The sequence below is a fragment of the Gossypium hirsutum genome, chromosome A01 (genome assembly GCF_007990345.1).
Source record: "Gossypium hirsutum isolate 1008001.06 chromosome A01, Gossypium_hirsutum_v2.1, whole genome shotgun sequence".
NCBI lineage: Eukaryota > Viridiplantae > Streptophyta > Magnoliopsida > Malvales > Malvaceae > Gossypium > Gossypium hirsutum.
The window spans coordinates 116,429,023-116,455,202 of NC_053424.1; the positions used below are offsets into that span (position 1 = coordinate 116,429,023).

Consider the following 26,180-nt stretch of genomic DNA (forward strand, 5'->3'; position numbering starts at 1 on the left):
AGCTATACTATCTCCCTTTTCTAACTGAGTTTGCTCAGACCATCTATGGACGTTGGCGTTGCCCTCCACTCTATCAAGAAGTCCGTTCTCCATAATAAAATTCTCTAATTTAGACACTGACCGTGAATTGATACCTTTGTAAATGCAAAATGTCATGCAAACAAAAGAAGAGAAATAGTCAGTATCACATGATATCAATAAATCTCAACAATAATTTATAAGGGTAATATCTAAAGTTTAACTCTAACTAAATTGGGCTCTTATGGTTTTTTTCTATATGAGGTTGGTTCTAAAGTTTGAGGTACCTGAACCAGCAGATTCCTCGATCCTCACCCATTATAGGCTCATTTGAATCGAGTTCAGTTCAGGGGAATACATTTCCCTATGGCTACACGGAGATGAAAATCTCACGAAACCATAGGTATGGATGTATCCCGAAAGTGATCCACTATCCTGCATGGAGGTGAAAACCTCACGAAGGCGTAGCTTCTCACTCCCACTTAAGGTTGTGACCACAACGGTCATGCAAATGCAATGTGTATTAGAATATAGCAACACATGCAATAATACAAACACATGTAATGCAAAGAGGATTAAATCTTAAAATTTTTTAAATTTCCGACATCAAGACAAGAGATAATCAATCACACGGCCTGACTCTCTTATTAGTTCCCAGTGGAGTCGCCAAGCTGTCGAAACCATTTTCAAATCGAGTTTTGGAAAATGGGAGTCGATTTTAAAAAACGAAAACGGGAGTCGCCACCAATTTTTTTTTGGTGTGATTGGATCACCTTTAAAACATTTGTTTTAAAATCATTAGTTTTGGTCCACGAAATAAAAGAATGGGTTCGGGAGTCGATTACGTACGAGGAAGGATTAGCACCCTCGTAACGCCCAAAAATTGGTACCTAATTGATTATCAAATGTCTTTAATGTCGGAAATTCAAAAAATTTTAAGATATAATCCTCTTTAAAATACTTTGATTTTGAAAATTTGGGTTTACTTGTATCGAAGTATCGACTACAAGTTAGTCCTTAGAAATCTCTATCTCAAAACAGCAAAATGCTACATCCAGTAAGTTAGGACGTATCACTTTGCAATTCCAAGACAGTCACTTATATTTCGAAATCCTTTAAAAACTTTAGAAGGGTACTTGACTATTCGAACTTAACGAGAAAAGTTGCAACCCAATAAGTTAGGGCACTACTTTTTCGAAATTTCCAAACACCAAGTATTGCCTTTATATTTTTTGAAAATTTTGGAGCCTTGTCTTTTTAAAGATGATGCGTGGAGAATTGTATTACATTATAAATCATAATAATATATTATTGTACTAGGTAGATAAAAAATGAATACTACGATATAAAGAATAATACATACGAAGCAAAAAAATGCAAACAAAGATATATGTATAGCATGTATTAAAAATGAATAAACAAAGTATATAAACATACGAAATAATATTTAAATGATGCATGATATAAAAAAAACATAAATCAAATAATGTATGATATACAAATAAAAGAAATATAGTGTCAATTATAAAAATAAACTTAACACGTACATGATACATACAATATAAAACATAAAAAACTAATATAAAAAAGAGTAATTGATTGCTAACAAAATATACATACAATTAAAAAACAAGACATTTCATAACCATTTTAAAATAGTATTTAATAGATAATATAATAACAAGAATAAAAGAATAATAATTATATGATAATATATTGGTTTAAAAGTATGTCAGAGATTTCATAATATAACAATATTAGTTTAAAAAGAAATAATATATAGTAAATAAATAAATAATTAATAAAAATATGTATATAGTGTGGGCTAAAAATATGATTTAATAATACTACTTTACATTTTTTAAAATAATATATATATTATAATTTGCGATACATGATATACATAACATATATATGTAAAAATAATAATAAATAAAACATAATAAAGATTATATAATAAAATGTAATATAAACATATAAGAAAAATAATAGATATAATATAAAGTAACATATAAAACAATATATATAAGTAATTAATAAATATAATATATGTGAAAATATAATAATATATAAAAAAGATGTAAAATAATAATTTAAGGAAAATAATATATATAATAAGTAATAATAATATATAATTAAAATAATACTCATAATAAAATAATTTTATAATATATAATATAAAAGTAAAATTAAAATAAACAAATAATAATATATAGATAAATATATATAGAATAATATAATAAATATAGGACTAAATTTAAAGTTTAACAAAATTATGGGGCAAATTTACAAAGCTAAAACTGAATTAAGACCCGATTTGAAACATTCGCGAAATCAAAGGGGGTCACTCGGCAAATAGCACTATTCCCAAAACGTCACCGTTTCCCTTAATACGATTGTAAATCATTGGGAGGGTCGAATTGAAACAAAATTAAAATATTAATACCAAATAAAAAAATAAAATGAAATTAAAAGTATAAAAATTGCGAGAGGACCAATTGGGCAATTAACCCAATTCTCAAAAATGCGCGGATCCTCCCCGGGTAATCGGGTCAACGCGCGGATCCTATAGTTGTAAAACGACACCGTTTTAAATAGACTATAGAAGTCAAATTTCGCCCCTAAAAATCATTTTAACATCCGTTTTTAAAAAAAAGAAAAAAAATCCTCTGGAAGAGGATTCGGGGGTCGATCCCGGAGCTGCTGAGCCTCCGTCCAGGGGTCTCCTCACGCGCTCACGCGCCGTCCTGTGCGGTGGTCTGAGGGTTAAAATCCTCGTCCTTCCACAGGTAATCTCTTCCCCTTTTTAAAAGCTACTATTTTTTGCTAAAAATAATGTACATACATGCATATGTTCTAAAAAAACACACAGTTAAATCACCTTTTCTTTGAAACTGCTTGTATTCTCTTTTTTATTTTTGTATGCGTATATGTGTGTGTGTAATCGTTACAAGAGTTACAAAGGCTTTTTATAGCCTACGGATTTGTTACAAAAGGAAAGAAATCTCTTATTTCTATTGTATCTTTGACTGATATGCTGCGATTTCCTTGCCATTTTCTACTCTGCTTTTTCACGTATCTTCTGAGATTCTTTTAGTTTCCTTTTCTTGCTCTTCGTATCTGCTGTGTTTCCTTTTCTTGCAAGTATCCCAATGATCTCGGCGTTAACGGTGGTACCAAGGCTAGAGGGGAGGCCTGAGATCGCGGTGCTGGACGGTCACGAGAGGGATGGACGCATTGATGGCGCGTCAGTATGCATTGATGGCCTCGATCTGGGGAGTTGCACCGACGCTCCCCGAAGCTTCTAGAAACTGTTACGGCACGAGGGGAAAGAGCTAGGGTTGAAAACCCTAGCTGATAATTTTGGGTTTTTGGGCCTCTATTATACAGGTCCAGTTTAGGTCTGGGCTTCGGGTATATTTGGGCTAAGGTTGTAATTGTAATGGGTCAAGGGTGTAACAGGTTAAGGGATAGTTTAAAGAGTATTTGGGCTACCGAGTGTAGGTTTTAACTTTTGGGCTGCAAAGGGACTGTTTAACAAATAAACATTTATTTATTATTATTTAATTTTGGTTTTGGGTTTCAAAGCCCGGTCAAATTTGGGTTATTACACTATATATGATGTAACACCCCTTACCCGAGACCGTTTCCGAAGTCGAGCACGAGGCATTACTTAGCTTATCTTACCAATTCGGAGCATAAAAACTAGGTTTGAAAATTTATTTCCATTATTCGCAGCAAATCTGTCTAATCGCGCAGCAGTTACTAAATTAATTATAACTTGAGCTACAGAACTCGAAATTTAATCCCGTAAATTTCCCCTGAAACTAGACTCATATATCTACTCACCATAAAATTTTTAAAATTTTTGGTTCAGCAAATTAGTACAGTTTATTAGTTAAAGTCTCCCCTGTGTCACCACCAGACTGCCCTGACCTCTAGTCACTAAAAAATAAGTTTTCTCACTATAGGATTTTCATATGAAGTTCTTACTTGTTTCTATAGAAAATAGACTCATTAAGAAATCTAAGCATGTAAATTTCAACTCATAACCATTTTTGTACAATTTGTAATTATTTTCTAAACTCAGAACAGGGGACTCCAAAAACAGTTCTGACCCTATCTTACTAAAATTCACATATCTTAAAATATAAATTTTTTACACCGTTATTTTTCCATGAAAATAGACTCATCAAGCTTTAATTCCATATATCATTCACCCTCTAATTCATTTTATACTATCTTGGGTGATTTTTCAAATTCACGTCACTGTGCTGCCTGAATTCTGTTTCTTTGCAAAATTTATCCTTTCATGATTTCCATGCATAATTTATCACCTAATCTTTCATAACAACAAACACCTTCATCCTTAATCATTTTAATAACCATACATCATCAAATACTTACACATCAATCATTAGCAAAATTATCACTACAAACATACAAAATAACTAAATCCCTATACATGCCATAACTTAAACGTGTTTCGATATAAAATACCGAGCAGTTGTAGTTGATAGTGTGGACGATCTCCGACTTCTTTAGGATCCTTGAAGTAGCTTTGCAATACTATAAGAGAAAGAGAAATAAAAGAAGTAAGCATAAAGCTTAGTAAGTTTACTAGCAAATAAATAACAATATTTAACTTAAATAATTAAACTCAATGTCTATATCTCTAGTTTACTCTTTAGTTAATCTCATACTAGTTCTCTTACTTGTTTACTTAGAATATTGTGTGCATAACTTACTCAATCCTTGCTGCATCGTTGAACATCAATTGATAGTATAATAAGTTCTTAAGTCTTACAACTTACCTGAGCTTACCATTTATGCTTTAAACTGAACTTTCATGAACATGATTCGTTTACAAGCCCGTTGAACTACATTGGAATAATAAGGATACTCGGGTCTCTTCTGATAATAACATGCCAAAGCCATGTCCCAGACATGGTCTTACATGGGATGTTCTCGTGATGGTGCCCATGCCATGTCCCAGACATGGTCTTATAGGGGACCTCTCGTCTCGGTGCCCATGCCATGTCCCAGACATGGTCTTACAGGGGACCTCTCATGATCTTAAGGATGCCAATGCCATGTCCCAGACATGGTCTTACATGGGATGTTCTCGTGATGGTGCCCATGCCATGTCCCAGACATGGTCTTATAGGGGACCTCTCATCTCGGTGCCAACGCCATGTCCCAGACATGGTCTTACATGGGATCTCTTTACCCAAATGTCATGACATTCGTATCCAGAACCATCCTTATGTATCAACGGGACTTTTAAATTTTAATTCTCTATCATTTCATGCTTGGATCATCATCAAATAAATTCATAAAATAAATTCATAATTGCTGGAAATTAACAGCATTAATAATAAATATTGAAATATTGCATTTATTTACCGTAAACTTACCTCGGTACCAATTATAGCCAAATTCACCAACTTAGTCTTCAACTTTATTCTTCAACTTTATTCTTCCCTTTGTCTAACCTCGAGTTTCGTACCTCTTGATCTAAAATAGTAAATTTAACTTATTTAATAATCACATTCATCAAAATAGCCCTCGACTCTAACTTTTTAAAATTACAATTTTGCCCCTAAACTTTTACATAATTACATTTTTGCCCCAAGGCTCGGAAATTAAACTTCATCTCTTATTCTTATGTTTATAACATTCTGAACATTTTTCCCTTCTATGGCAACATCAAATTCTAATTTAATCCCTTATCAATACTAATTTTATTTTGCGTTCTAACTCTATATTCTCTCTTAATTCTTACTATAAAGTCAATTTAATTCCTCAATTTCACCATAAATCCCTAATTTCGGGATTCTTTCAATTTAATCCCTGTCGATTCAAAACTTATATTTTATTTTACAATTACATTCTTTACTAACTTCTAACTTGAAATTAAATCAATTTAACCCCTAACTAAACCTATATATTTTTCTTTCTCAATTCATACCCTTATTCTACCCAATTTCTTGCTAAACTCATATTTAACTATTTAATTTTTATCATGTTTTCATAATTCCGAATTTATTTCAAATTAATCCCTAAAATTCAAAACTTATAGTTTAGTTTACAATTCAATCCTTTATTCAATTCCAATCAAAATTTCTATCAAATACATCCCTAATTTAACAATTTATTCAACATGAACCATGCTTAATAATCTACTAACTTCCAAAATTTCAACTTAAATCAAGTAGTATTTTATTCTAGGATTTCAAAAAAAATATCCAAATTAAGAGAAAAGGGGATTAAATTGACTTACCAAATTACTTTGAACCTTAAAACCCCAAATTTCCCTTTTCTTTTCTTTTCTTTCTTTCTTTCTTTCCTTCCTTCCTTCTCTGTTTCGTTTGCTCTCTGTTTCTTTCTTTCTCCCTTCTCTGTTTTGTTTTGCTCTCTGTTTCTTTTCTTTCTTTCTTTGTCATATATATATAATAATATAATAATATAATATAAAAACATAATTATTACTTACGCATGTATAATATAATATATATATTTTAAATTAAAATATCTTAGATTTTTCTTTTGTTATGCCGCCTCAACTTTAGAAAAAGGCATAATTTCCTATTTGGTCCTTTAACTTTTCTTTAATCTATAATTAAACTTTTATCCTTACTTCAATTTAGTCCTTTTTCATAATTAACTATCAAAGCGTTAAAATTTCTTAACGAAACTTTAATATTATCCTGTTGACACTCCGTAAATATTTTTATAAATATTTACGGCTCAGTTTATAATATCGAGGTCTCGATATCTCGTTTTCGACCTAATTTACCTAATAATTTCTTTTAAATCACAAAATTCACTGATTTAAAAATATTTCTAAAATCACACTTAACTTATAATTATTAATTAATAAATTTTTCTAACTTTTTCATCAATTTTAGTGATCTCAAATCACTATTCTGACACTACTAAAAATTGGGCTGTTACATATGAATTATGATTTAATGTGTAATTGTATACATAGACTTTTATTTTGTTACAATTTTATATATGAAATTTTGATTTGATCAAATTATTGTAAACTATTAACACAATTATTAATATAACATTATTTTATGTTTATACATTACATACAAAAATAATTATATTTATCAAATTTAAAAATAAATTGGTATATTTGTTTCTTTAAATGTTCACTATTAAATCAAAATTAAAATTTTAAGTATACACTTGAACCACAAGTAGAATTTTATGTGTATAATTACACCAAATTAAAATTCATATATACAATTACACATTAAATCAAAGTTCATATATAATTTTAAAATTTATCCCTATTTTATTTATCTATTTACATACATGATAATTATTATGATATTAACATTTAAACTAAGGCATAACATTAATAATCCCAAACCAAGTTATATTGCATTAAATTACAGCATTAAATTCTCGTGCAAAGGAAAATCATAATGTTTTTAAAAACGAGTGAATGATTGAATCCATTAAATTATTAATTATTAATTTAATTAGTTTAACTTAATATAAATTATTAAAAATTTATAAAAATAAAAAATATTTATATCCAATCCTGCTCTACAAATTTTTTAACTTAATTCAATTGTTTAATAATGATTCCCAATTTAATTAGTCCTATCTCCAAGTTCAGTTCGATTCGGAAAAACCTCGTAATTACAAACATTTGGATTTTTCTCTTGAGCACGAAAGACTGTTGAAAAGTCTCAGAACGAAGGCCCATTTCATAACTATCCAGGCCAAGCCCAAGGAATCCACTAAATTTGCTTCTTTTTTCTTTTTCTTTCTGCTCTTTCGAATTTCCTCGTCGTCTGAAACAGAGACCTTTGTCTGCAAAAAAAAAACCCTTGTTTTTCTCTTTGAAAGATGTGGGCAAGTTCAGAGGGAGGTGCACCAGAGGTTACTCTAGAAACCTCTATGGGTGCCTTCGCTGTTGAGGTATAACTCAACTTCTTCTTCTTTTACTGACCTTGGTTCAATATATATTGGGTTTGTAATCATTAGCTTAACCCTTGCTTCTTCTTTTTTTTTTTTGTGTGTGTGTGTGTTTTTACTGGGATTTTCAGCTATATTACAAGCATGCACCCAGAACTTGTAGGAACTTCATTGAACTTTCCAGGAGAGGCTATTATGACAATGTCAAATTCCATAGAATTATCAAGGTCTCTTTATTATTGTTCTTTTTAAGTTTTCTCTCATTTGGTAATTTTTTTTCTTCTAATATTAGCTTTCTTTAACCTGTATTTGATTGTTATGATGTAGGATTTTATAGTTCAGGGTGGAGATCCAACTGGGACTGGAAAAGGTGGAGAATCTATTTATGGGTATGTTTTTTCCCCCCCATCTTTTCATAGTTAATGTGATACAATCTTATGCTTTTCTTGTTGATAATCGAACCTGGAACTTACACTGCAATTGTTTTATTAATATGGTTTAATACTGTTTTAGCATCTGTTTCTTCAATTATTGGCAGAACTGGTGTTGTTTTATTATAGGAACAAGTGATTTCTATATCAGATTTTAATTACTGGTTTGTGTTTTCATGATTGATTTCAGTCCTGTATTCGATGATGAGATAAGGTCCGAGTTAAAACATACTGGAGCTGGTATTTTATCTATGGCTAATGCGGGTCCGAATACAAATGGAAGTCAGTTCTTCATTACTTTATCACCAGCGCCGTCATTAGATGGTAACGGTGTTATCCTTAATGATTACAATGAGAACTGTTATTCTTCATAATTACATATTTGTTCAATCTTTTGTGACAACACTATTTCTTTTTTCATATCGAGATCCCTTTTGTTATCCGCTGCATGATGTTATGATGTCCAACATGAATCGTCATTGCTAATGTTAATGTTATGGTTTTTATTGTAGTTTCTATGATACCTTAGGAATCATGACTGGTCTAAATTTATAAGTTCTATTAATGTGAAAGCTAAAAAGCTATTCAAGTTCCAAGGTAATGGTCACTGTTACTAGAAGCTAAATTTACCACACGGTAAATTGGTCGGCAAACATTGGGAGCAGGGCCTCAAATTGTTTCAGAAATGATTAACGGAACGGTTAGACTTCTGTGGGAAATTGTCCATGAACCAGGTTGGACTGGTGTCAAGGCCACTTAGTCCCTAAACTGATTTTGATGCTATTGCTTATTATATATACCTTTCTGCAGCCTTTTTGATAAATAGGTTGTTTCACATACGAAACATTATAAGCGAATGAGAACTATGAGCTTGATTCTCTCCGTTATGCTGAATTTTTTGTATTTGCATAATGTAATATCGCATATTTTTCCTGATTTAGCTAAATGATCTCATCGGTTTCCTCACGTGTAAATGCTTTGATTGGCAATTCTTTTGACAGGTAAACACACAATATTTGGGAGAGTATGCAGGGGAATGGAAATTATCAAGAGGCTTGGTAGTGTCCAAACCGACAACAATGACAGGTAAGTTGGCTCGGTTTAGTCTATCTACAAGTAACATGTCAAACCTATATAAAATTTTCATTCCGAATTATTGGGATTGTTTAACATTGTTTTGTCAACCACTTGAAACCATGATTTTGTGGAATGCGTTCAAAGAATAAGTTGCTAATTTACTTGAATTATATTTATAGCAGGGTATTGTCAAAAGCCATTAATAAACTATTACAAAGGCTGATTTCTCATTATTCAATTAATGAAACAGTTTAAAATAATCATCTCCTCGTGAAGTCAACCTTGAACAACCTACATAAAACTTCGATTACTCGGTTGCCTGTTTAATAAATAAGTAGTCTCGGGTCCAAGCGTTTCAAGAACATTAACTAAACATTTCATCTGAGGTTAACCTAGCTCTTAGTGGTTATTATACTTGTGTTGTATATCTTGTTAGACAATTTCTCGATTTTAGCCGGATTACAATCAGACTACCTACAAACTCTTTTATATTGCTTAGCATCTAAAGTAATTCATGTTTTGCTGTTTTTACTTCAATTCAGGCCCATTCATGATGTGAAGATACTACGGACTTCAGTCAAAGACTAGCACCGGAGTTCGGAAACTGCGAATTGTAGTTCTATGAAGTGCCCATCGTTTCCCCGGATATTTTGGAATTGGATCATTCATAAACGTGTACCTTGTATTAGAGTTATGTTTAGCATAAACTGAGCAGAAACAATTAATGAACGGCATTTCTTTAGAGTTTTCTCGTCACATTCATCTTTCCTGCTTTCATTGTGTGCTGGAACGGCACTTGTGTCTTCGGCTTTTTTACTATCATCTGGGGCAGCATGGATGCATGGATTTGTAGCAATTAGAAAAGAAAAAAGAAAAGTTAGGTGGTTAAATTACAAGTAAATTTATGTTTGGGGCAATTTTTAAAAAATTACAAAACGGTCGTTGAATTATTTGAAAGTTTTTTATCTAAAACTTTGCTGGACTTACTTTTTTGAAAAAATTAATATTTTTTTATGGTTGAATTAATTTATGTAAAATATTTTCTATTATTTGATAGATTTCTTGAAATTTTCTATTAAAGTTGTTTTTAATGAAATAAATATACATTTATATTTATGGTAAAGAATTTAAATGAAGTAGTGAATTGATTACAAAATGATATTAAAGTGAAATTATAGTAAATAATGAATCTTTGTGATGTTAAAGATTAAATTTTAAAATGTGAAATTTATAATTGAAACAATAAAAGTGATATCCATAAAATTTTGTTATGTGAAACAATATATGTGTAAAGTATTGTAAAAGTAAAATTATGGAAAAATATAAAATTTTTATGATAAAATTATGAAAAAATATGAAATTTTTATGATAACAATGACTAAATTGTTAAACTTGAAAAAACATATAGATAAAATAACCGAACTTAAATACATAGAAATTTGATATGTAAAATAAGATATTAAGATAAATTATGTGATTAAAGTGTAACAAGAAAAAAAATTAATTTAATATGAATATTAAACTTTTATGATAAAAAGAGACTACGTTGAAAAATTATGAAAATTGAAAATAGAATACCTGATAAGTGACAAATGTAATATAGAATGTAACATCCCAATGCTTTGACCCAATATTCAGATCCGGTAAGGCATTTTACGAAAACAAAAGAATAATTTTACATTGACTGAAAAACTTTTACATTACGTTGAACATCTTATTTTACACGAAACAAATATTGAAAGACCATATATATTTTTTGTAAAAACTTTTACATTGAAACAAACAGAACCTAAATTATTGAATTCTTTAAAAAAATTATTTTGAATAAATTTATTTAAGTTCCAAGTAATGATTTATTTATTTAGTTTCAAGTTGATCATTAATCGAAAAAGAAAACTATTTAAATTTTAATTGACAACCTTCAAAGCTTAAAACAACATTAATACATGAAAACTAGAACATCACCTAAAATTGTTAAAGATAAGTCAGTTTTGCTGCTGAATCATAAAAATGCCTGCAGATTAAGTTGTTCCATTTCATCAAATTTTAGGATTCTTAAAATGACATTAATACATGAAAACTATAACACCACCTTCTAGCAGGCAAGCCAACCAACAATGCCACTATCACAATTACTAAAAACAGAAGCCATGCATGCTAATCCAAAAACTAAAACCGTCCTCATATAATTTACAAACCAGGGCTAAATCTCTAAGAGTTCCTTTAGTTCATGGGGGAGAAATGCAAAGGCAATTCAGGGTATCGATTTCGGTAGCTGATAGCATCATTTCTTCTTAATCCGCTATTCTTCAAATCATATTTTACCGACGTTTGCCACCGCTCTTTCTCCCCAAAAAATTGGAATACTATTTGATGGTAATATGGAGTTGCAACCTATAGCTCTATCCACTAGTCTTTTGCGGATATGATCTCGATAGTTGTACCTTATGGGAGGATTGTCCCCCGGAATGCTAATGACTTCGAATCCAAGTTTAAGGAACCACGAAAGTGATATGAACCAAAAATTAAGATGTCAGCTCAGCTTAACAGAATTTGTAGTCTGACTCGACTGGTTCTCGTTGTCTTCACTAGTGGTGAGATTCAGCATAGACAATGGAGCCTGATTAAATCCATTAGACTCGATTGAAACAGAAGAGGTGTCTTTTGATATAGTTACCCTTTCTGGTTCGGATGTTTCGTTAGTTACCCCTTCAGGAACACCCTCTTTCTTTAGCATTTCCATATACCGTGAAGATGGGACATCACCCTTGCAGTACCTGCGCCACATGCCCCGATATGTTGCCTCCAAACCACTGATGAAGTTCTGCCCATCACAAACAGGTGACTTAGACATAAGGTCTCGAAGACTTGCTCTCAGCTTCTGGAGAGCAGTGACGTCCGAGGCCAGTTGGAGTGCCAACTGCACATATTCATCTTCATTTTTTGCTATCAAATGTCCTAACCCTAAACCGAAAGTACCGAGATTGCTTAATCAGTATGGTGACAAAAGCAGATACACGAGATATTTACAAGAAAAAAAGAAGCTCCTTACCAACTTTGCTGAGAAGACTGACACCAACATTATGAGCATGTACTGAACCAGCCATGGTAACACATGGCACTCCCATGTATAAAGATTCACAGGTCGTTGTTGTTCCAGCATATGGAAAAGTGTCCAAACTATGCAAGATAATATAACAAAAGTTAAAACATCTAAAATGGAAGTTACCAGAAACCACTTAAACCAACAGAAAAAATGAACCAAAAGGAGGGGGTCACACTAACACTTGGTAAAACGCTTTTTTGTAACATGGAATGCAGTTGATTTTACCTGATATCCATAAGAGAATAAGCTTGCATATGATCATGATTCAGGAGAATAAGAGGGAGGAGATCAACACGGAGAGATTCTAAACCCAGCTGCTCCAATGTTGTAAGAAATTTCTGCCTAACACTGTCACAACAAAATGGCTTGCATTTTACCACAAGACGGGAGTTTGGAACAGCACATAATATCCTCGCCCAAACTTGCAGTACCTTGGGTGTTATCTGATTAATGGTTCCAATAAAAGGTTAAAGATGAATGCCATAACTGATTGGAAACATATGGTTTAACCTTAGGTTACAATTACTAAATGGTACCTTTGCCAGGTTATTAAAGCTCCCGAATGTAATGAAGCCATTGGAAAGAGCAGGAGTTGGTGAAACAAGTCCAGCCTCTGGGGAAGGAGTATAGCAAAGGAAGCATTCCGGAAGTCGAACTAACTCCTCGACATGCCTGCCATTGGGTAGGATTTTATTCTAAGCAGAAATTATTTTGCATATCTCATCTAACATAATAATTCTAAAGAAAAAAAAGCAGTCCGTTGAAGTAAAAAAAAGGACCTACTTCTGCCTTGTACCAGGAGGATCTGCAAGTGAATCAGTTATTCGGTAATCAATTGTAGGCAAACCAGTAGTATTGGGATAGCCAATCCAAGTAACCTACGGTAAAAATGGCCAAAATCAGAAAAACCGGTAAAATGCCTAGTCTACCATATCAAGCCTACCACAAAAGCAAAACCACCATGCATAAATCGAACACTCAAAAACCAACTCAAGTTCCACTCTAAAAGATTTCCTCTATTACAAAAATTCTTTTAGTTCCAGCAATGATAGAACTTGAACAGGAAACAGTTAAAAGAAAATGATAAATATGGTACCTTAAGCATACCTGAACAGGTGCCGGTCGACATGCCATTGTTCCCAATTTGTTGTTGGCTGTATGACCAGTAAGCTCTACCAAAATGTCAATTTTATCGTCTCTAATCATGCTTGCAACCTTTTTTTCATCGATACCATATATATCTCTCCATAGCCCACCCTTTTTAACGACTCTTTCCCTAAATCTATTAGTTTTTGCATCAGCCTGCATAACGATAAAAATGTGAGTTCGCAAAGAAAAACAGTCCATGGGAACAGAAAAGATTCCACCATCACCAACTTGTTTGTAATAATAATACAATATAAAAAGCAATAGTTCTAGAATTTTTGAGTAACTTATGGACGGGTAATTGGATACTGACTACATCACAATGAACTTTGAACAAAGTCTCGGCATGGAAAATGTTGATGACAACATGGCGACGAAAGCATACATAACTGCCTAAGGGATGACCCTTTTTGAGATAACCATGAAGTCCATCAAGAAAATAATTATAATGAAGTTAAGAGCTTTGGTACAACCACGATAACTAGCATCGGAATATAAATACTAGGATATCTTTGCCAAATACGGCACTAAAATATTATTTAAACTCATCCTTAAGCTTCAAAAGTCAAGATTTCAACTAAACAAGAATATAAATACTATGATACCCATAGAATTATAGATGATGATACAAAAAATCACTAAAAAATTCTCAGAAATATATCCGAAGCATTAGTACCTTTACTACTGCTGAATAAACAACCACCTGGTATTTCCCATAGTCATGATAAATAAGAGGGGCTTCAATGAAATAAGAGACAGAATGTGTAAAATAATCTGGAGAAATGTATCCAATAACAAGAGGTCGTTCTGGATCTTTAGGGTTGTCCCACGAATCGTATTGTGGATATAACCTCATAAATCGCCTTCCCCAATCCCTGTTTTTGAGATAATTCAATTCAGAAAGCTGATTTTAAGATATGTCAAAGATCATAATCCAAATATCCAATTATAACAAGAAGAACATTGTAGCGATGCAGCTAATATAGTTAGTAATGACATTGAATTCAAGTGATAAGTTAGTAATGACAAATAAATATTAAAATAATACTAATAAAAAATTGACATTAAATTCAAGTTGAGGTGATAGGAGCTTGTTAAACCTGTGAGCCTCAAAAAGTTTATCATCATCTCCTTCATTTATGTAGTTCATTGCTAGCAGCCGGTTCTGAAAACAATGACAGGCACAACACCAAGTATGGAACCAGCATGAATTTTCTCTTGTTCTTTTTATTTTACTTGAATGAATTTTGCATCTTAGCAAGCAATTATGATTTAAACTATACAAGATCCATAAAATGGTACCTGTCCTGCATTACGAGAATCAGGATCTATCTTAAGGCATTGCTCATAAGCAGTAACGGCCATGGTTATATTGCCAGCATCTCTGTAAAGAACCCCTGAAAAAGACAGAGAATATATTAACATACCACAAAAAATATATATGTATATATATATTTCCCAAAAGGTATTTAAGATTATGCATCTCTGGAAGTAATGAAGCAATGACAAGTACTAGCTGTCCCAGCAATGGTTATAGATTTTGGAACAACATAGCCGAGAAGCAAGAGAAAAACCTAAATTATTATATGCTTCTGCGTAAGCGGGATTGGCAATGATAGCTTTCTCAATCATGCTAGCAGCAGCATCCATTTTACCCTGCCAATAGTAAAGCTCATTGTCAATCACTGTTTGAGACGTGGTCTAATAGTTAGATCTATAATTCCACTTCAAACCTGAACTGTGTAGACAACACCAAGGTTGTTCAATGACTGTGAGAAGTTTGGTTTGATTGACAATGCCAGCTGAAATAAGATATTATTAATATGAAGATAACAGAAGGCAATAGAGGATGAAGGCTTAAAATGCTAGACAAGAGTCAAATGTTGCCTGATAACACTCTACGGCTTTATCAAGGTTGTCTCTATCTTTGTATATTACTCCTAAATTGTTACATGCCTCTGCACAATGGGGGTTGAAGTGGAAAGCAAGTTCATAGAACACAACTGCCTGCACAAACAAAAATTGATAGCTAGATTATCATCTGATGCAAACAATTCAGTTCCACAAAGAGAATCATGCAATTCCAAGAATGCACATCATTACTTACCATATCGAACTTCAACATTTCACCATAAGCAACCCCAAGATTATACATAGCATCTGCATAGTGCCAATTATAATACAAAGCCTTCTTGTAATATGCCACACCCTGGTTAATGTCCCCCTCCAGCTTAACCTGAAGAGACATATCACTGAATGCAAAATCAGGGATGGAAAAACTCAGAAGTATTTTGATCTAACAAAAGCATTGGTCAAGAAATGAACAGGATATGATAAACGATTTTACAAACAATTACTTATGCCAAAACCAGCAGTATTGTGTCACAAGCAAATAGTATATGTCTGTTAATCTTAGAGCAAGACACCATGACTAGAAAGGCACTTTTCAAACATCTTGACCTACAGCCCCAATGTTCTTGTGTAATAAGTAGTCTCATGTATAGGATCACGGTTTAATCACTTCTAGTTCTCGGGATGTCAAACAAGAAAGAAGTTGGGTTAGTTCGATTCAAAGTCAATTAAGGACATATGCGACAAAGAGTGTAACTTCATTCTAGTAAATGCAATGGCCTCCTACAGAACTTATTAAGCCTTTTTTTTTGATAAAAGAACTAATTCCTCACGTAGATGTTTCTATAAGACTTGGACACAGATGGATATCACAATATAGCCCTCCAATGTTTAACCAGTCAGTTTTCAGTAAAAGAAATGAAAAACGTTGATGGATGATGCTATATGAAATAACGAGGGGGAGAATGCACCTTTGTTCCCAAATCTGTCAAGGCAATGGCCATATTATTTTTCGCAATCTCAAAGTTAGGGGACACAGCTAGACACCTGGTAAAAAAATAGTCAAGCAAAGAGACTGTCAGCAGAGATGAAGACACCGCCCGAATAAACAAACTACATGTAAGGACCAGCAGGCAACAAGGATAAGCAACTAACTGCATGCTACCTCTCATAACAGGCAATGGCAGATTCTAAATCACCACGGTTTTTATAAATGACACCCATGTTGCAATATGCTTCAGGATACATAGGTCTCTCCAGTGCAGCTTTCTCATAGCAGCTAAGGGCAGTATCATATTCCATCATCTCAGAATAGACAACACCAAGGTTATAGTAGGCAGGCTGTAAAAATTTGGTACAATGATATAAATATATATAACAGATGTAAAAAGGGACACAATATAAAAGGACAACTTGGGAAAATGGGAACTAAAAGGAGCGTAACTTCACATAGAAAATTTTAGTTACAACAACAATTACTAATGGAGGAATGGAAGAGAATGAGAGATTACAGCATAGTGTGGATCAATTTTAAGAGCTTCATAATACTTCTGTATTCCCTCCTGTGTATTGCCAGCAAGCTTCAAGCTGGTACCGAGGTCAGTTAGAACAATGGCTAGGCATTCCGCAGCTGGTTTGTATGAAGCGTCTGCTTTCAGAGCTTTTTGGTAAGACTGCATAATAAACAGGTGTGGACTCAAATTGCTGAAATCCCACAATAATTATCAGTTAAAAATCACATGAGCATACCTCAGCAGCATCTACCAGACGACCTTCATCTTTGTATAATATACCACAGTGAGTGAGAGCACAAGCATTCTGAGGATCCAACTTAATGGCTTCAGCAAAGCTCTCAAATGCAGGCCTTCCCATGTTCTGCATCTGAAGGCATATTCCTTTTCCAATGTAAGCTTCGACACACCCACTATCTTTCTCCAAGACACTATTATATATTGCAAGAGCATCGACAAACTTGTTCCTGGACCGAAGAATGTTAGCATAAGAAAGAGCATCTTTCCCTTCAAATGCCTTTGGCGGTGGAATCTCATCAACTGTTGAAGTACTAGGACCAGGAGAAGATTGTCGATCTTTTAAGAAACCATTTTCGGCAATCAGGTCCTTCTCTCTCCCATTCACATCTTTCTCGGTCCAGGCCATCTAGGTAAATACTATATTCTCACGCTTCTGTACAAATATAATCAAAGATAGCAAAAATAATTATACAATATGATAATGTTTACACCAAAGTTGATCAAACAAATATAACAAGCACGAGTCTCGAAATTTACAAACATGATTAAACAATGGATCATAATATAAATTTCAGAAAGTTACATGTGATAAGTGAAATCCAAAATCTATTTTTATGGTTTCTAAACATAAATTGAATGCTTTTCTCACCATGTGATATTGTAAAGCTAATTCAGTAATGAAACACAAATAAAGTTTCAAAATTTTGATCCAGCAATTAATTGCATATGAACTATACAGCAGCAAGCTAAGTAATTGACCAATTTGGCTAAAAATCTGAACTTTTTTTTTCCGGTCCAACCAGAAATTATACCACTTCTTTTACAGCATGAACAAATGCAAATCAAAATTTGATCAAATAATAGACATTAATTGGAAATAAAAAAGGTAAGGTTTTGAAAATTACTTAGCAATGAACTCACCCAAATTAAATTTAAACCTAGGGCTCCTACAACTCAAGAAAACAATACCCATTAAAGAAAAAAATGGCTTTGCATCATTTTAATAATTTCAAGAACACAAATTGAAACCCTAGGTAAACCTAAATGATCCAAGTAGCCACTCCATTATAGCAAACTGATCAAAGCCCATATTACCTTAAAACCCTAATAAACAAACAAAACTATCAATTCCATTTTAAAACCCAGACTTTAATCAAACAAAAAAAACAAATAAATAAATAATTCAAGGCTTTTTTTTAATTAAAAAATTACAACTTTACAAACCCAACAGAAGAAACGAAAAAAAAAAGATTAGGGATTTAACACTTACTTTTTGGAGCAACCAAACTCTGCCCCAAACTAAAACAGCATAGATGACGCCAAAAATCACCCAAAAAGAAAAAAGAAAAAAAAAAGGTAAAGATGGGTGTAGGATAAGAAAAGACAAGGGGCGTAGTTAAAGAATAAGACTGAGTTAGTCCAAGTTTAATGAACAAATACAAATAAAGGGTAAGTTATAGATTAAGATATGGTCCTTTAGTTGTTCTAATGAAAAAAGAAGGAAAAAATGAGAGCTTTGAAAAGAAGGGGAAAGCTCTGGTTTTTCAGACAAGAGTATTTGGGGGTGTTGGAGGTCTCCCAAACTGAGAGAGAGAGAGAGAGAGAGACCCTGATGGTGTCTGGTCTGGTCGTTAATTACAACACGTTTTTGGGGCATAATAGGGACATAGGATTTTGTATCTTAGCCCTTGCTTTTGCTTTATTTTTGCATCTTTTTACCTCTACATACTGCATTCTTTCTCTAGGACAATATGGTTGGGATCGATTTGGTTATTATAATTATTAAAAAATACTTTCTAATATTTTATTCTTTTATAAAAAAACTTTAACCGAAATCAAATTCTAACACTAGAAATGATTGAATCACATCGAACCTTAATTATATCTATTTAAATTAATTCAATGTGTGGATTTTATAATTTCTTTTATAAATTTTAAAAGATAAATTTTGATTTAGTGTAATAGTTTATCTAAAATTTTAATGTAATTCATATGTATACTTAAATTTGTAATTTTGATTTAACTATAAATATTTAAAAATAAAAGTTTAATTATTTACGTAATATATAAATTTAAAATAATTTTATATTAATGATTGTATTAATAATTTGTGAAAATTGAATCGAATGAAATTTTGTTTATAAAATTAAACAAAATAAAAATTTATATATATTTTGCATGGTCAAAAACCATCGGTAATTTTGAAATTTATTTTTAAGTATTTTTATATTTTTTAAATATTATAAGTTAAATAAAAATAAAATGCAATTCCATCCCATACAAATAATAATAATTTTTACTTTATAAATAAAAAAATTATTTCCAATCAAAATCAAATATAATTTGATGAAATTGAATCAACCTTAACTTTTTTTTTACAATACTTTTAAATCCTAAAATTATAAAAGAAAATCTACTTAAGTATATTCAAACCCACGAAATCTTATTGTTATAATAATAATAATAATGTCAATTAAAAAGGCACAATAATTTATTTGGCCTTCAATTTTATTTAAAAAAAATATTTTAGTCATTCATTTAATTTTTTATCTCTTTTAGCCCTTAAATTTGTTATATTTGTTAAATTACCCTAAAATGGATGAAAATGTTAACCTCTTTTAACTTTACTGACGCAACATATACTCGGATTGCCATATAGATACTATATTAGCAATTAATTGTTTTTTAAAATTTTAAAAAATTCAAAAAAATTATTAAAACTAAGATAAAAATTAATTGTTAATGTGACAAACATGTAGATTACCAGATGGATGCCATGTCAACAAAGTTAATAAACGTTAATTTTTTCATCCATTTTGGGATGGTTTGATAAACAATGCAAACTCAAAGATTAAAAAAGACATAAAATTATATAGAGGGTTAAAATAAATTTTTTATAAAATTAAAGGACTAAATAAAGCATTATCCCTTTAAATATCAACCCTAGCTTGGTCAATGGTTATTCATTTGGGGTTTCCTAGTTTTATGAGACACTGTCGGTTTGGAATTTTGACAAATTTTCTTTAATTGTCTTCTTTTCAGTTTGATTTTAACACCCGAAACAAAAGCCATTAATGAAATATACAGTAATTAAGTTAATCTGTTTTTAAGAACCAAACAAAAGGGCTATTTATCTCTATTATTATATGTTTTTTTATTTATTTCTTAAAGAAAAACTATTTAATTGTTAAAAGTAAGATTGATATTATTGTAGCCAGTCATAAAAAAACGCAAAACTATTTTAATTTTACACTAATATAAAATTACATTTTATTCTGATCCGATAAAATATTACTTCAATCAAACCAAATTAATAATTCTATTGTTATATAAATATTGTTAAGATTGTTGTTATTTATTTTGTTTTGATCAAAATCAAGTTTCCATTATCAATAGTAGTGGTTGATTTCTTCGTCGTGGGTACTCTCTAAAGAAGTAAATGGTTAGTCATAAAATATACTTTATTTCCATAGGCGGGGATCAAACTAAACTTGCTCATGGGTTGAGTCATTCAACTCAGCCCGAAGGTTCACCTGAAAAATAAAAGTGTTTGGACAAAATACAAGGCTCGAAAAATAGGTTTGGGTAAAATTTAAGGCTTATTTTTTATATGGGCTGAGCCTTGAGCAAAACTTTTGACCCGAGCCCTACTCGAATATTATGTTATAAAACAATGTTATATTAATTATATAAGTTAAATAATAATTATACATATTTATATTTATATTTATATTAAATCAATAATTCAATAACAATTAAACTCATTCCCTAATACCTAAAAAAACTTACCCAAGGAAATAATTTAACCCAAAATATAAAATTTTATATTTAATACAATAAAACATTTATTATATTTATTTGTGTTTTTTAATATGATAAAACATTTATTATATTTATGTTTATGATAGTGCTTTTTAATATAAATGATTTTTAATGTATTAGAAAACTTTTATTTTAATGTTTTTTAGTACATTTAGTGTATTATATTTTAAATAAACATTAATCTAAAAAATCAAATATGGGCAGGATGGGTTGGGTCTAAGTTTACTTTTCTTAAAGCAGGTTGGCCTTAGACAAAAATGTAAGCCTATTTTCTGGGTTGGACTAAAGCTTGGAAAATTAGTCTAAATACATTGCATAGGCCCAACTTGACCCATGAGCACCTCTAGGTCGAATTTTTAATTTTATAATTAAGAGATGAAGTGAGCAGCCACCGAACTTAACCTTATGATTGTGTTGGAAATTCCTCGTAACCTTGTGCTGACATAAATGTAACATTTTAGCTTTGTTTGAGAGGGAAATTCACCTTTTCAAACTTTCTTATAAAATAATTTAGTATTCGATTCTATAATATCATCGAATTAAAAGTGGATTTAAACATTTAGACTGTGGTCGATTGAGTATTAACTCAATTACTATTGACATTGTTATTATATCATCAAATTAAAAGTGGATTTTTTGTTGTTAACCAGCTATTCTTATCAGTACTGCTTAACATCTTTACAAGTCTCAGGCAGCTGGTTCCGTTGTATTTCTCAAACTCCGGCATTTTGAACTTCGGAGGGAGCACTAGATCCGGAACCAAACTTAACTCCTTAACATCTATTCCGCAATGATAATCAGTGTTTTCCAACGCCCTGAATTTCTCTTTCAGTTGCTTAGGAAATTTCGCTCTTGCTTTTTCTGCCTCCACTACCTCATCGAAGTCAGAGACTGTAGGATTTGCCCGATTGTCTTCGGGGTTAGAACATGAGCCTGTCGGGAAATTTATCGATGTCGAAGTACCAGTCTGATGTTGGGGTTTGATATTGACAGACACCCCTTTGTGGTGGTACTGGGGTATTTGTTGAAGTGAAACTTGGAGGGTAAGCAAGGATCTCACTGACATTCTCAGTATTAACCATGTGACTCTTCCCTTTTTCTGGTCTTCCCATTAGTAGCTGAGACAATTGGTTCATCATATTCTTTTGAGATTCCAGCATATGATCCTTCATATCCTGCTGAATCTTGGCCAACTATTCTTGCATCTGTAATTGCAGCCGATCCTGCATTTATTTCTACATTTGTTCCAGTTTTTCCAGCTTTTGATCCATAACTTTAGTTTTTCTCCGTGTGTAGTAGTGATGTTCCAGGGTAACTATAACACGATTTCTAATTAATTAGGGTTCTTTTGTGAAGTTTGATGCACATGATGCAACGCAAATGCATGGAATTATGTAAAAGAAAGTAAGGCGTTGATTCTGAATTTAATTCTATTAGAACAACTTTTTTAGAAAACAAATTCTTTTACATAAAACGGATTACATATGCGGCTTTGCCTTCATATTCCAAGTGGTCCCTTTTTTTTTGTAAAAGTCAAACCACACAAACTTCCAATAGATGCCTCCACTAGCTCCTCTTTGCTTAATCCGGGCCATGACTTATTACCCACTTATCCTCGTGATGCTTGTTAGCTCCTTTAAGAAAGTCGGGACATGACGGCTCTCGAATAATCTTTATCGACTTGAATCCTCAGGCAATAAAATAAAATCTTGTTTTTCTTCACGAACTATTAGCCTTCTTTCGTTGTGCTTACTTGGTCCATATTCAAACAATCGTATTATAATCCACTTTATCAATAAATCCTTTTTCCCATGACAAACTGTTCTATTTAAAAATTGAATATGAATCAACACCTCATTTCTATGATGATGTAATGCAATGCAGTTATAAACAAAACAAAAACAAACACGTTAGTACAGAAGAAATAAATAACAAATAAAACACCTATTCGGGTGACCACTAGATTTCGGGTATAGTTCTACCTAAGATGAACTTTTAAGGCTCGCTATATGCAGTTTGGTTCTAAAGACAGGGTACTTGAACCAGCAGATTCCTCAATCCTCACCTATTATAGACTCATGTGGATCGAGTTCAGTTCAGGGGAATACATTTCCCTATGGCTGCACGGAGGTGAAAACCTCACGAAGACATAGGTACGGATATATCTCGAAAACCTCACTAAGGAGTAGCTTCTCACTCCAACTTAAAAGGGGTAAAACTATATGGTCTTTATGCGATATGATGCAAGAGTACCCTAAAAACTCAAACCATAACAATCATACAAAATGACCCAACAAATGCAATAAAAGGATCGTAATTTTCAAACCTGATTTTTAATTTTCAACAAAAGGACAGAAATTAACCAATTTACGGCTTGACTCTCTTAGGTCCCCAGTGGAGTCGCCAAGCTGTCGAAACCATTTTTATTTGGAAAAACGGGGTTGACTTTAAAATGAAAATGGAGTCGCCACCAATCCTTTTTGTTTAGGTGTGATCGGGTCACCTTGTGATCGATCATTTTAATAGAGCATTTTGGTTTATTAAAACAAGGTTTTTGGTCTATGAAAAACTAGAAAACAAATTCGGGAGTCGATTACGCGCGAGGAATGATCAGCACCCTCGCAACGCCCAAAATTGGTACCGTACTGATCAATGAACGTCCTAAAGTTGAAAATTTGAAAAAGATTTTAAAATACAATTCCTTTAAAAACGTTTAGGTAACTTGAATTGAATATCGAGATTCTCTCGTTCAGAAGGAATAAAATATCATATCCAGCACGATTGGATACAACATTTCAAACCCTCAATACAAGATCATCTCATAATTTTTGAAACTCATGCATTTGAAATTTAAAAAAGAAACTTGGCTATTTGGCCAAACGGTAAATCGAAACCCAGCACGATTGGGCACGATTTCTCAAATTTCCAAACATAGAACATTGCCTTTATTTTTTTAGAAATCCTTATCTCGAGATACAAAATGTCATATCCAGTGAGTTAGGACACAACACCTCGAATTCTTGAGAATAAGCTTTTGTTTGAAACTTATGCACTTTGATTGAAAAAGGGGTACTCGGTTACTTAGATTCAACGAGTAAAATTGGGACCTAGTAAGTTAGGGCACAATCTTCTCGAAGATGCCAAATACCGAGTATTGCCTTATTTTGAAAACTTTTGAATAAAATGATTTTAAAACTTAAATGATATTAAAACACGACCTTTTAAACGAATAAAATGCGATGGAATAATAATGCACAATGCAAAATAATAATTCATAAACAAAATGTTATAATAATGAATCACAAATAACAAATAAATATAAAGTAAGAAAATCTAAAATAAAATATAAAACAATTCTAAGCAAATGATACATAAAAAGAATTTAAAATGGATATTATAAAAGCGATCTAAAGTGTATAAAATAATTTAAAAAAAGATTAGTATTCATTCAAGATAAAATAATATATAAAACCCTTTAAAAATAATATATAAACAATTCAAAATATATAATGTGTGAAAAAAAGTTTGAAATACATAATATATGAAAATATTAAAGTAAATAATGTGTAAAAATTTGAAATGAGCATTATATAAAAAGTTAAAATAGATAATAACAAAAAATGTAAAATAAATAAATAAATAAATAGAATGTTAAAAACAAAAGTAAAAAACATATATAAGAAAAATAGTAATGAAAATAATATTTGTATATAAATAGAAATAAAAATATAATAAATAGAAATATAATAATAGTAGAAATATAAATAGATAAATAAAAATTAGATAAATAATAATAGTATTAGAATAACGAAATAAATATAAATAGAAACATAATAATAATAGCAATAATATATTAAAATAGTTAATTTGATAATAAAATAGCGAAAATAAAAAAAGATTAAATCGAACCTTAAAGCAAAATTTTGGGGCAAATAAAAAATAAATAAAAGGAAATGGACCAATTTGAACATGCGAATAACAAGGAGGGACCAAAAGGGAAATAATCCCCACCCTCCAAAACGCACAGCTTCAAGGAGGTCCAAATGCAATCAAAACAAATTTTAGGGCAAAAAAAAAACTTAATTGCAAAACAATAAAAAAATGGAAGGGCTAAAAGCAATTGGACGAATTTAGAAAAAACAAAGAAATTGAAATGAAATGGAGAAAATTCCCACGTAATTGAAAGAGAAAAGAAAATAATTCAATTCCAATGGAAATAGGAAAATAGAGAATAATCCAATTCCAAATTGAAGTAGGAATACAAAAGTAATTCATTCTAAAGTCATTCGTTTCCTTTCAAGGAACAAAATACTCCTATTTATATACATGGGATTTACTAAAAATAGCCTAAATAATTTAATAATAAAATAAAATAAAAATCATATATTCCTATTTTTAGCCTTTTACCAAGTCAACAAAATTTGATAACTCCTTAACTTTCTCCATCTTTTTGATTTGGCCACAATTTAATGATTGTTTTTAAATTTGGCATTTTTTAACTTGTTTCCGACTGATTGCATCCTTTGGCTTCGGTTACTATTTTTTTTTGGGGCCCAGGCCAAAATTTGCCTTTTACAGTTATCAATGTAGGAAGACGCAAGTTTGAGTGTATTAAAGCACATTATCCTCTTATTCAAGGGATGGAGAGGGGGCTATGAGTAGTTTTAGGCTTTGTATCAAAAATAGCATATATGATATGAACCTATAATGAGATTAATGTTAAAGAAAACATTTAGCCAATAGCCTAATTATTAATGGGTTAAAATTTGCTACTAGACCCTATATTTTGTATAAATCATGGATTTAATATATATATTTTAATTTGGTCAATTTTAGTCTCTATATTTTTAGAATTTGAAAATTTTAGTCCCAACCTAATCATAACTATTAAATTCATTAAGTTCTATTGTTTCCAAAATTTGATGTGTCAGACATATTATCACATGTGTAATACTATGTTTATTTGTTATTTTCACATATTACTAAAAAAATCAATTAGTAGATTTAAAGACTGTCGTTTACATTAAGATTAAAATC

At 31.4% G+C, this 26,180-nt stretch overlaps 2 protein-coding genes across 3 annotated transcripts; one reads left to right on the forward strand and one right to left on the reverse strand.

The window, feature by feature from the left end:
* The first annotated feature begins 7,784 nt into the window (after positions 1-7,784).
* Positions 7,785-10,209, forward strand: LOC107925545 (peptidyl-prolyl cis-trans isomerase CYP18-2). The gene is made up of 6 exons (XM_016856265.2): positions 7,785-7,962; positions 8,091-8,186; positions 8,287-8,348; positions 8,581-8,714; positions 9,392-9,476; positions 10,010-10,209. Exons 1-6 carry the CDS (start codon positions 7,891-7,893, stop codon positions 10,053-10,055), a joined length of 495 nt encoding a protein of 164 aa, XP_016711754.1. The 5' UTR covers positions 7,785-7,890; the 3' UTR covers positions 10,056-10,209.
* A 1,260-nt stretch (positions 10,210-11,469) lies between these two features.
* LOC107925648 (probable UDP-N-acetylglucosamine--peptide N-acetylglucosaminyltransferase SPINDLY) lies at positions 11,470-19,064 on the reverse strand. Of its 2 annotated transcripts, none has more exons than XM_016856359.2 (18): positions 18,592-19,064; positions 17,320-17,754; positions 17,082-17,243; positions 16,736-16,911; positions 16,542-16,617; positions 15,827-15,955; positions 15,607-15,726; positions 15,453-15,521; positions 15,294-15,375; positions 15,022-15,116; positions 14,820-14,884; positions 14,396-14,594; positions 13,681-13,875; positions 13,357-13,451; positions 13,110-13,245; positions 12,799-13,016; positions 12,520-12,647; positions 11,470-12,431 (listed from the first exon to the last, which is right to left on the reverse strand). In XM_016856359.2, the coding sequence occupies exons 2-18, from the start codon at positions 17,725-17,727 to the stop codon at positions 12,001-12,003; spliced, it is 2,784 nt and encodes a 927-aa protein (XP_016711848.2). In that variant the 5' UTR covers positions 17,728-17,754; positions 18,592-19,064; the 3' UTR covers positions 11,470-12,000. The 2 variants fall into 2 exon arrangements, with proteins under 2 accessions (XP_016711848.2, XP_040970607.1); XM_041114673.1 differs by having other exon boundaries at positions 18,588-18,962.
* Positions 19,065-26,180: the final 7,116 nt, after the last annotated feature.